This window comes from Peromyscus maniculatus, chromosome 20 (genome assembly GCF_049852395.1).
Source record: "Peromyscus maniculatus bairdii isolate BWxNUB_F1_BW_parent chromosome 20, HU_Pman_BW_mat_3.1, whole genome shotgun sequence".
Taxonomy (NCBI): Eukaryota; Metazoa; Chordata; class Mammalia; order Rodentia; family Cricetidae; genus Peromyscus; species Peromyscus maniculatus.
The window spans coordinates 26,661,235-26,674,070 of NC_134871.1; the positions used below are offsets into that span (position 1 = coordinate 26,661,235).

At 42.5% G+C, this 12,836-nt stretch overlaps 1 protein-coding gene across 1 annotated transcript in view; it reads left to right on the forward strand.

Annotated features, from left to right (window-relative positions):
• Positions 1-12,836, forward strand: part of Rgs22 (regulator of G protein signaling 22) — a 163,379-nt gene that overhangs the window by 30,223 nt on the left and 120,320 nt on the right. Inside the window, exons 7-8 of the mRNA XM_042264850.2 lie at positions 4,093-4,222; positions 6,077-6,704. Of these exons, the coding sequence (XP_042120784.1) occupies positions 4,093-4,222; positions 6,077-6,704 (758 nt within the window). The remainder of the gene's footprint in view (positions 1-4,092; positions 4,223-6,076; positions 6,705-12,836) is intronic.

The window sequence follows — 12,836 nt, forward strand, 5'->3', positions numbered from 1 at the left end:
AGCTACCCACTGTAGCTGAAGTTTTCCTGTGCCCCACCTGGCCCATGGTCAGGACAAATCTCTCTCACCCGCCAGTACTGCAGCTGCTTTTCTCAATTCTGCCTTCACATCTTGCTTTCTCTGTGTCTGGCTGGCAACTCCTGATTCTCTTCCTGTTTCCAGAATTCTCCTCTCTGCTTATCCCACCTATTCTATACTTCCTGCCTGGCTACTGGCCAATCAGCATTTTATTTATCAACCAAATCAGAGCAACACACATTCACAGCATACAGAATGATATCCCCAGCAACCCACTACAGACTATATTCTGAATTTGTTATTGTAGCAATTCAGTAAAGATGCTGAGCATTGTCTAGGTGATACTTAGTTATAGAAATGCATCACTTTTTAACTGTTATCAGACAGATTCCTTTTCTGTTATTGCTTAAGTGTGGAGTCCTTGTGAGTGATTTAAATAGATGTGACCTAGAATCAACTGTCCTTTTAGATTGTCTATAACATAGTGAGAATTTGTATTTTATTTTATTTTTTGGCTCCAATTACCAACTCTTTCCTTTTGCAATATACCCAGGATACACAAATATATATGAAATCTGAACTGGCAAGCATGTGGCCCATGTGCGCTATTCTTTTATTGTTTGTCTGTGTCAGACATTGGCAATCAGTTATGGCCATTTTTTTCTGCTAAGCTAGAGTTAGGCTTCAGTTTTTATCAACAGAGTGTTCTAGACCCACAGTTAGAGAAATCAGATGGAGCCGGGCGGCGGTGGCGCACGTCTTTAATCCCAGCACTCGGGAGGCAGAGGCAGGTGGATTTCTGTGAGTTCAAGGTCAGCCTGGTCTACAGAGGGAGATCCAGGACAAGTCAAGGCTATACAGAGAAACTGTCTAAACAAACAAACAAACAAACAAAACAATGGGAAGAGGCCACCTATGCCTTTTGTACTACTGTAGATAGATCTATGTTATTTGAATGCATAGTTTTCATTTCATTGTACCACACCTAGTTACTCTTATAGTCTGGGCATTCCTATCCAGCAATATTTACAAAGTGTCGAGAGAAGTACACTACCTCTCTTTCTCTGCTGAATAATGCTTGATGATGTGTTAAAGACACAATTTCTTCTCTGTTATACTTATTCCTAGTATTTTTTCTCTTACGTATTATAGAAATATCAGAGGTGCCACGAAATGTTTGTTGATAGAGTCAATAAACCTCAAAGGGGAGGTCCCTCTGGCAAGGGAACAACTACCATGCAGACAGCGAGAATCCAGGCTGCGGTACCCTTGCTGTCTCTGAGACACCATTCTCTTTCTTACAACCTCAATTGCAAATTATCTGCCCCAGCTTTTGAAGTTTGAGAACTGAAGCTTCTCTGTATTCTCAGATTATTGAAACCAGGCTGTAGGTGGGAATTGCTGTTAGTGATCATTTGTGATATTTCTCTGAGTCTTACTTCTGTCTTCTACACACAAACAATGGGTCCATTTCTTAACAGCACCAAGTGGGAAAATTAGACTGCTCACTCCTTCCTCCCTTTAAGCAAATAGAAACAGAGTCGTGGCCCAAGTTAATGTAGAATGGATTTGTAATTATCAATAATAAATGATTTGGATATAAGCTAGGTATAGTAGCACACTTGTATCCTACTACTTGGGATGCTGAAGTTGAGTGTAAGGATCTCAAGTTGAGTGTAAGGCTAGCCTGGACTACTTAGTAAGTTTGAGACCATCCAGAGCAATATATAGAGATCTACTACTTCACAAAACCCCAGCCAACAAATAAATAAATGAATGAGATGACGGAGCTGCACTGGACTCTTCAGGACTTTTGTGCTCGTAAGGAGCCAGCGGCCACAGAGGTTTCCCTCATTTCCTTCTCATGCTGTCTTGTTGTGTGGCCTGATTTGCCCTTTGGAGTGTGTGCAACAGACAAGGGGTCCCAGGTCCTGCGTGTGAGCCAGGCCACTCCTGCATGTGGCAGACTGGAAATAGGAGAGATGAGAGGGATCCTGGACAACCCTCCTCCTTCCCTAGATCTTCAGGAAAATTAAGAGAGAGAGAAACTTCTTTCCAACTTTCTAATACTTCAGTATCCTTTGACAACTTCATACACATATATAGTATATTTCAACATTTTGCCCCACCCCCTCTTCGATCCCCCCTCCCTCTGGACCCCCTCTAACAAGTCCCCTGTAATCAGAGGCTTTTTTTTCTGTCCCCCCATCCTGCAGTCACTTCCCTAATAATCACATAGAAGCTTATATTAATTATAAATGTTTGGCCGATGGCTCTGGCTTATTACTAACTAGCTCTTGCATTTAAATTAACCCATTTCCATTAACCTATGCGTTGCCACATGTCCCATGGCCTCCTGGTCTTTTGGCATCTTGCTCCTTGGGTGACTGGCTTGCATCTCCCCCAACTCTGCCCTTCCCCCAGTATCTCCTAGATTTTGGCTTTCCTGCCCAGCCTCATTCTGCCTGGCTATAGGTCAAATCAGCTTTTATTATCAGCCAATGAAAGCAACATATTCACAGCATACAGAAGGGTCCCCCTCAGCTGTCCGCCTCCCACATCCCTGTGTTTTATAAGAGGAGCAGCCATTGAGCATTTAATGATGGTTCCTTGCATGTGCATGAGTATGGGGTTATTTATTGCATCATGAACAGCATGCTAGTGGCTGTAACCCCAAAGAAAAATACCCCCTCCCGGTAGCCACTGTCAGTAGCTCCTCAGCTAGAGTTGGGACCTCATGTGCCTCTCCAAGGCTGTGGTCCTCCTACCTTCTATTAAACAGTCAGCTCAAAGACTGAGTTGGTTGGCTTGAAGATACACAAAGCAGTCCCCCTTGTGTTTAAGTTTAGACTCCTTTCCCCTTGAACAACAGAGAAATTTCTACTTCAGGGAGCTTTTGTGGGTGACTAAAGGAAAGAAAAGCCTGAAGGCCTACCTAGACACAGGAAGAGTCAGGAGTCACTTCTGTGACCATAGCCCAACCAGAGTTGTGGGAGCCTGGCCTGAGACACAGAGGTGGCTGAGAGGAGACAGTGTATAGAGAGCTTCTGACGCACAGTCAGTCAGAACACTGCAGAACCGGGAATACTGGGGACAGGAGTGAGGTGGACGTCAGGACAGAGGAGTGTGGTGGACGTCAGGACAGGAGTGTGGTGGACGTCAGGACAGGAGTGAGGTGGACGTCAGGACAGAGGAGTGTGGTGGACGTCAGGACAGGAGTGTGGTGGACGTCAGGACAGAGGAGTGTGGTGGACGTCAGGACAGGAGTGTGGTGGACGTCAGGACAGGAGTGAGGTGGACGTCAGGACAGAGGAGTGTGGTGGACGTCAGGACAGGAGTGTGGTGGACGTCAGAACAGGAGTGAGGTGGACGTCAGGACAGAGGAGTGTGGTGGACGTCAGGACAGGAGTGTGGTGGACGTCAGGACAGGAGTGTGGTGGACGTCAGGACAGGAGTGTGGTGGACGTCAGGTCAGGAGTGTGGTGGACGTCAGGACAGGAGTGTGGTGGACGTCAGGACAGGAGTGTGGTGGACGTCAGGACAGGAGTGTGGTGGACGTCAGGACAGGAGTGTGGTGGACGTCAGGACAGGAGTGTGGTGGATGTCAGGACAGGAGTGTGGTGGACGTCAGGACAGGAGTGTGGTGGATGTCAGGACAGGAGTGTGGTGGTTGGCAGGCACAGGTTTTTCTCTGTGGTCACCATTTAATATGAAAAGAAAAGAATTGAAATTTATTCCCTTCACATTCTCTCTTATTTTTTTATTCGTGTGTATACACATGTTTGTCTGTGTGCATGTGTGCTGTGGAGTTGGAGTGACGGGCCTCTGAGCCACTCTGTGTGCTAGGAATGAACTTGGGTCTCTGTAAGAACAGCAAGTGCTCTACACTGCAAAGCCTTCTCTCCAGCCTCCATTCTCCATCTACTGAATTTTTAGTACAATTGTCTTTTAATGAAATGTTTTCCCTCACACATTATATTCCATAAATTGAATTATAAAGATTTTCTTTTTAGAGTTTTGATGGGCAGAATACTGCTAAGGTTATGTTAAACTAATGTCTCTCTTTCTTCCTAGGCCTCCTATACTCAAACAAAAGAATGGTTTACACTAGCGAAGGAAAGTCAGAAAACAGTAACGACCTTTTCGTTACCCTGCTGTAAACCCCACCACAAAACTGCCTCCCCAGCTATTTCTTCCGTGTCTGGTAAGTGAAGACCAGGCCCTGCAGAGAGGTTGTCCGATGTGATTGTGCCGTTCAGAGTTCAGGGGCCGGGGAAGGAAAACTCACCACACAGTCCCTGCCTGCCTTTCACTTCCTGTGGGTTTTGTTTATTGTTGTTGCTTAGTTTGGCTTTTGTTATTGTTTGTTTATTGTTATTCTGTTGTGAAGCAGAGTCTCCTTATGTAGCCCAGGCTGGTTTCAAACTCAGTCCTGCTGCTTTAACTTCCCAGGTACCAGGACTAAAGATATACGCCTGGTTCATTTACTGATTCAAGAAGTGGATATGGTAAAATGGAGGCAGTTAGAACTGAACGCCGATATTTATTAGTCATGTGATTTTGTTTGCTGAGACAGGGTCACACTGTGTAGTCCAGGCTAATTGCAGACTTGCTCAGTACCTCTGGCGGGCTTTGCGATCACAGTGATTCTTCTCGCCTCAGCCTCTGCTGTGTTGGCATGGTGGGACCACCTGAGCATGCCCAGCTCTTAGTTGCATGGTCCTTGTGAGTTATTCCACTTGTAATCTTGCTTTTTCCTCATCTATCAACTTAGACTAATTATATAGAGTAAATATGTAGAGAATGCAAGCCCAGAGCTTGGCACACCTTCTGTAGTCAGTCAGGGAGTGTCTTGTCTTTATTTCTGTCATACTTTATAAATTCCTCTTACTAAATCTTTGCAATAAAGTAGGTATGATATTTCTGACCTAAAAGCAAATGGACTGGGATTGTTGGAGCATGCTAGAATTCCAGGCCTCAAGAAGCTAAGGCAAGAAGATTGTGTCTCACAACAACAACAATAACTTGGAAATAATCATTGATGGAAATTGAATTTGTTTCCTACTTCTCAGTTTAGACTATTTTTCTTCTTGGAAAACAGATCAGTTCATAGGGAATTTTTGTGGGTGATACCAATTTTTCATAAAAATTGAAAGAAACTGCCACAAAATGGGAGTCATTAACTATGATATGAAGGTAGAAATCCCAGATATGATTCCTGAGAATTCAGGAAGTCACTAGCAGTTCACCCCAACCTCTCTGAGATAAGTATGTAGTGCCCAGAGAAGGTGGACCTAGCTGCAATAATTAACCGAAAAGTCTAGATTAAAAACCAACCAACCTTTGTGGTTGAAAATATCTAGATTTCTGTCTGCTTCCTGCTCTTTCTCACTATATTGAAGTGGAAGACTAGAGCACATGATAGTGGACAGAAAGGCTGGCCAAAGGGTACTGGGCAGGAATGCTCTCCTTGCTCTCTGTGCCCAGCCCAGCATCCTTCCTGTTCTATGGGATTGAGAAGAGTGCTTGCATCCCTTCACAGATTTACAGACTTGGGGGAAAGTTGTTGTATTCATTTTCAATACAGAATTATAATGAAATGTTTCTAGTCAATGGAGATTTCAAATCTGGCAACAGAAAGTAGTCACTAAGGGCAGGCACATTGATGACAATCACCTGAGCTGTGGAGTTGGGAGGAGAGACTGACATGTGACACTTTCATAGTTCACTGAATTCTGAAAGAGAAAGTAAGAACTAAAACTGTATTTTGTTTGGGAGGGATGTAATCTTTTACAAGTCCCTACATTATTTTGTTACTTATGATAAGAATTACATGCATGATAGTTATTAAAGCCTATTATAAATATTTAGTACATATGCATGAAGGGAAAGTTAATTCCTGTTGGCAGATTTTCCCTCATGGTCTCCCAACAAGGCTTGAGAATTCTTCTGAAGTTACTGGTCCATGTGATTGCCCTATTTGCCATTTTCTACAGAACCTAACAGTAGAAGAGTTTGTGTTATATCTAACCTATCAGCCTTTTATAATTTAATACAGAGAGTTTTATATTCGATGATGGAATTCACCCCAGGAAAACAAAGAGCCCAACTAAAACCACTGAAATAATTCCGGAGCTGGAAGAAGAAGAAGAAGAAGAAGGCTCTGTATCAATAAAAGATACTCCTTCCCAAGCTCTTCTGAGAATATACCTTGAAAGGAAAGAGGGCCAGGTTGACAAGAACCTGACAATGCATTTCTCATCAGTTGAAGAATTTCTCAACAACTATGTAGTCTTTATCTTGAGACAAGCCATTGAGCACATCACAGGCCACTCCTTTAGGAACATCCCAGGCTACATCAACTTTTACAATGTATCCCAGCTGATATTCGATAGCATGGAGCCCGTGCCTAGAAGGAAGATTGTGAGTTCACCTCAGTTTGAAACAGAAAAGGAAATCTCAGAAGAGAAATTGGAAAAAGCAAGTTTAAGTTCAAAGAGTGAGAGTCTTGGGCCGGAGGGCAGGGCCGACTGGTGTGTTCCTCACAGAACCTATGACATTGGCAGCAGGAGGGAATTTGAAAGATTTAAGAAGTTTCTAAAGGGAACATTGGGAGAAAGGTACTGGTGGCTGTGGATGGACATTGAGAGGCTAAAAGTCCTTAAGGACCCTGGAAGACATCAAAGGTATTTTCAAAAGTTTTAAAAAATAAATTATAGAATATTTGTTTGAGCTATTCAAGCACAAATATTAAATATTAAAATATAGTTTATGCATTGGGAGGGATAAAAACAATGACATCTATTTTATGGTAATAATTTTTTGATATCATAAGTTTTCTGATTTCATAGCTGTAAGATACCAGGGATGGAGAGGTAGCCTAATGGTTAAGAGTACTTGCTGCTCTTGCAAAGGACCCAGGTTCCATTCCCAGCACCCACATGGTGGTTTTCAACCATCCATAATTCCAGCTCCAGGGGATCTGTTGCTCTCTTCTGAACACTATGGGCACTAGGCACACATGTAGGGCATATACATGCATGCAAGCCAAACACTCAAGACACACAAAATAAGTAAAACAAACAAATAAATAAATGAAAAATATACCAATAACAGTTTGAGTAATGTTTCTTCCCATAAATTCCAGATCTGCTCTAAAATTATTCTACTTTTTATAGTGTCACAATATTATAAAAATTTTATACAAATAGTAATTTATCAGCTATATGACCACACTCATATAGACAGGTATGGATGCCAGTGTGTGGGCCTCTTAGTTCAGCAACCTGCCTGGCTAACACATCCTATGGTCTTTGGTCAGATTCCACATAGCTGTGTGTTTGTATGAAGTCTCTTCTAAAGTCTGGTGGGGCTCAGATCTGCCTGTGGCTATCTCCCTATGCTTCAGGTTACTGTGACTGTTCATCTTAACAGGATACTTCTTTAAGGAAGTCCTTATGTCTGTAGCTCCCGATCTAATCTGAAGCATGTTAGGCTGCATTTCTTCTTAAGGACTTGGTAGAGATCTACTAGTGACTGGGTTGTTATACATATTAGAATAGTATTTGGGTCACAGGTTTTATGCTTTGAATAGGGCTCAATAAATGGTTGATTCTGTAACCTGACTTGATCCATATTTGTAAGACATATCAAGAGAGTCATATGCAAGAAACCTTGGGATTTTCAGAACCAATACCATGGACTTCTGTTGTCTCTATAATGAATTTCCCACATTCAGTGACCTAAAGCAACAGTTCTAGAGGGAACCTATTTCTTTACATTTTCCAGTTTATTAAGGTGACTGGGGGGGCATCCCTCACTCCCACATTTCTCCCAGAGTACTCTTGAGTAGGAAGCAGGAAAATTAGAAGGATAGAGGGGAGAGAAACATTGAAAATACAGGAAAACCTCAAGAGGGCCTGGATCCTAACCCATCAGGCTTTGACTGTCTCTGCCTTAGGGTGTTTAAAGGAATGCCAAGGGGTGGAGCAAAAGACTTCCCCCCCAGCACAGCCAAATGCAGACTGTCTCAGACACCTGCACTGAGGTCCATGGCCCAATCACCCTCTCTATGCAGACCTGCTGGGTAAAGCCACTAGGGAACCTGAAAATGGGCTCCAGCAGGTTCCCCCTTCTTAATATATAAAAGCAGCTCCCCATTAAGAGCTCACAGCACTCTCCATAGCTGTCACACCTTCTAGTATAGGAGTAGAGGATAATAAAGATGTCATTTCTTTTTGGAATTCATCTAAGGTGACTACAGCAGTCTTAGGTGCATCAAGCCCTTTAAATTAAAAAAAAAAAAGATAAAAAACCTCTTGATGCAACTGTATCAAACTTAAAAACTCCCTTAGCTTCATCATTGACATTAACAGGTTAACATAATTCTAACATAAATATTGCTATACATAGTTACAATTCTCTCAACCTTACATCTTAAAGCAAACTATTAATAGAACCATTTGAATTTCTTGCTAACAAAACATAGGATAAACTTCTGATGTATTCACATCAAACTTAAGTACTTCCTTGGCTTCACCAAACCATGGTGCATCAATATCAATAGGTATAAATGTTACTAAACACCATTATAATTCCTACAAACCTACTCTCAGTATGACCATTAACACTTTCTTACAAACCTACATTCAAAAAACAATTTCTTAATAGAACTATATAAAGCATAACATTGATTTACTCAAGTAACACTAAAATATTTTTTAATTAAATAGACTGAGGAATATTAACACTCCCCCCTTTCTTTATAATTTTTTAGGAAAAAACTTCTCTAATTAAACAATTCAACTTTTTAGCAGTTCCATTTTTACAGAAATAGTTCCATAAATCATCAGAGTTCATAGAGTCTATCTGTGTAAGCAAATTCAAACTGTCCCATTGCATCAAAATTGCTACTGTTCATTTTCTTAAGTTCAAAAGTTCAAAAAGAGTTCTGGTACCTTTCTTAAAGTTCCTCTGAGTGCTCAGAATCAGGGCCTGGCTTGTCAGCTGCCTTTAAGTCTGTGTATAGCAAACAACTCCAAATATGAGGAGTTCCATAACCAAAACTTTTTCAGTTCAAGCAAGTCTCTCTGAAACTTTCACTCTCAGCTACCGCTGCACTTTACAGTCTGTAGCCTTCCGTAACCAGACCACCCCTGGACCAGGCTAGAGAGCCTCACCTCACAGCCACATGGGCTCAAGGCTCCTTCAGCTGCCATGAGATGAACTGTGGTCCTCCCATGGCAACCCCGGCTCTGGCAGAAAACCCAGCTGCTACAAACTGTAGCTTTTTTGAGTCTCTTTACCTGCCTTGCTGACAGGTCTAGGGATCCTGTATAGCATTCAGCAGTTTCCACAGAATCCTGGTCTGACTGTTCAGCCTGGAGCACTCAGCAGTTCCCATGTGTCTCAGCTGCTTGTCCGGTACTGACCCCACTTCTCCACTCCTGGAAGCAGTCCGGTTTCTGCAGTCACCACTGCTCACTGCTGCTCACCGTTCACCTTTCCCCCAGCGACGCAAGCCACTGGGCTCTCCAAGCCACTGTCTGCCATTGGCCTTTCTTGCAGCCTAGCATCTCGGCTGGGCTTTCCAAGCCTGTTGTTCACCTTTCTCGTAGCTTCGTGTGTCTGCTCTTCCCATGACTTCCTTTTGGCAGAAAGCTTGCAGAGCCTCGTGCGTTTGCCATCTGCGCCGTGTTGATGTTCCGTGGGTCTCAGGTCATGAGTCTCTGAAGCTGCTTCTTGTTGTTGTTGGGGCTTTTGGAACTGCCAAGTTTGCAGTCTGCTATGGATGCTGTTTTTTGCATCCCGGGTTGGGAAACCATACTCTAATTAAACCTTCACCATGTCCCTAGACCTAAAGCTTATATCCTTCCTTATATTTCCATGATTTACTTTATTTACACTTCTTACATTTACAACAAGCACGGCCATTTACATGTAATTACAATAAGCATTTAGACTCACATTCAACATTTACACTTTTCACAAACTCACATTCAACATGTACTTATTTATACTTATAACAAGCTTTTATTCTTAAGGAAACTCTATAGGACTACCTTAGCAAATATACTTCTTATATTCATACAAGCTTATAGTCTTAAAAAATTCTATAGGACTACATGTCTTAAAGAAATTTTATAGATATATTTGACAAACTTATATTTATAAGGAAACTCTATAGGACTACCTTAGCAAAGATACTTCTTCTTTGTTTGTTTGTTTTTTTTTTGTTTTTTGTTTTTTGGTTTTCTGAGACAGGGTTTCTCTGTGTAGCTTTGTGCCTTTCCTGTAACTCACTTGATAGCCTAGGCTGGCCTCGAACTCAGAAAGATACTTCTTACTCTTAACTAATTTACACTAGGAAGAATCTCTTAGCAAACTCTCTAAAGGGCTACCATTAGCAAATGTCTAACTTGGCAAACACCTAAAAGAGATTTCTTAATTTTCTACTTCTTACTCTTTTTTTTTGGGGGGGGGGAGTTTTGAGACAGGGTTTCTCTGTGTAGCTTTGCACCTTTCCTGGAACTCACTCTGTAGCCCAGGCTGTCCTCGAACTCACAGAGATCTGCCTGGCTCTGCCTCCCGAGTGCTGGGATTAAAGGCATGTGCCACCACCACCCGGCTCTACTTCTTACTCTTAACAGAACTAGTTTACTCTAGGGAGACTCTCGTAACTATATCACCTATCTCTTAGAAAAGATTTTAGAAGCACTATTTACCAAAATTGTTAACAAGACAGGAAGTACTCAAATAATTTCTAAAGTTCAGAGTTTATAGTAAAGTTCAGAGTTTACAGTCAGCTTTGATATAATTCTAAATGTTCTCCTGACAGTTGGAAACAAGAGCCTAATTTGTCAATGGCTCTTTCCATGCTGGGAGTTAGTGAGTTCTGTAACTCTTGTTGCTAGGGGACTGTAACACTCTCAGGACAATGCCACTCCCCAGCATAACAGCTTCCCTGTGCCATAATTCAGGCAAATGTTTCTGTTATAGCAGAAAAGCTACTGAAAAGCCTTGTCTTAGATTGAGGGTGAAATTCTTGTATTGAACTGCCATAAAGGTCTTAGCAAAAATGTCTTGTGCAGTTATTAGGCAATATAAGGCATTTTCCCAAAGGAGCCAAAAGTGGCACAGCTCCAAGTTCCTTAGAGTTTTTCCTTAGAACTGACATTCTACAAACTCAATTTTCCTCCTTCTTACTTAAAAAACAACAACAACAACAACAACTGTATTTTAAGTTTACTATGAGCATCTCTTAATGCTATCAATGTTTCTCTGGAATCTTAAACACAACTCAATCTCATAAGCTTTTTTCATTTTAATTATCTCTTGTAAGCAAGCTTTTGATCACCTGTTTGCTTTGGGGGAGGTAAAGCCAAGTCTTTCAGCAGCGCTTGGAAAAAAAGCAATGTTTTAAGATGAGCGTTTGAAAGTGTTTGTCCCAGTTTGTCTGCCTTTTCTCTGTACCGGCTTGCCTATGCTGTCTTGTTTCTAAGCACTACATTTCCCAGGATGCATTTCTCTATAGCATCACTAGGTTTCAGACTTTATTTCCTATAGTTTCTTTTGGGTCCAAGAGCCAACTTCCAGTTCCCTTTTACTGGGCTTGTTTTCATGCTTTTAGCCTGGGAGATTTGAATCAAGCTTTGTGCTTTTTCACCACAGGAGATTGAGAGATTTCTGTTCTCTCTGAGCTGGCCCCACAAGGTGTTTTTCTTTTATTTGATACTGGCCCCAGATCAGAATTGCACCTACCCTGCTAGCATGCATAGGGGTGGGCATCCCTGATAACAAAATTTCCTCAGGGCTTGTTCATTTGCCTCAGCCAGTCAGTGAAAATAAACAAAAGCACTTAAAGCAAAGCTTGCCTACAGCTCCCTCAGAGAGACTTTCCCTGATGGATCTTTATCTAGGCCTGCATGTTTCTTCCTCCCAGATGCAGAGCTTCAGATGCCTCAGGCTGCAGCTCTGTTCTTGTGCTAGCTGCTTCTGGAGGTAGGAGCATTTTTTCCTCAAATCTGCCTCAAACTCTAGCAACTTTCCCCAGGTCCTTTCTCTGATAGAAAAGAGCTTTCTTAGAGAGATTTCTTTTTGCAGCCATGGATGCTGTGTAGCCTCATCTACCAACCCAGGGATTGTAGTCAGGCAGGTGACTGTGCTGTTCCCACTGGCTTTGGCTTTGCTTGTACGATAGCAGTTTTCCCCCAGGTCCTGGGCCTTCCTGCCTCTGCTCCATGCTGGAGGAAGCTGCTGACAACTGCAGGAACCCTAGTATCCTCAGAATGCACTCAAACTCAGAGGTGCTGGCTAATCGCTTCTCAGTTGTTGGTTAGAAGTGAAGAGACAAGGCTAACAGAGAGGGTTTGCATTGCTTCAGGGCATCTTTGCACTAGGGTGATTCTGAGCAACCTTTTCATTCTGATAGGTGCCCACTCAGAAACAAAGTCCCCGATGCCTCAGCTGCAGCTGCAGCTGAGAGGCTTGGCATTGCTGCATCGTCCTTGCCAGTAGCCCTCCCCAGGTCCTGTGCTGCCTCTGTTGTGGCTTCACCTTGTGGCTTCACCTTGGGGGACGCTGTCCCTGCTTCGGCTTTCTACCTGCACACTCTCACTAGGCACTAACCACAGGGAACTTCTGGCTGCTGTTTTTACTAGCAGGGAGGATTTTCCATATTCCAAGAGGTTTGTTGTTTCTAAAGCCATTACAGGTGATTCTCCCAGGCATTTATGGTTAGGTTCTAACTAACCTCAGGGGATTCTGACTGGTGCTTCTCCTGGCTCAAAAGAAAGACAGAGCTTAGCAAAGAGATTTTT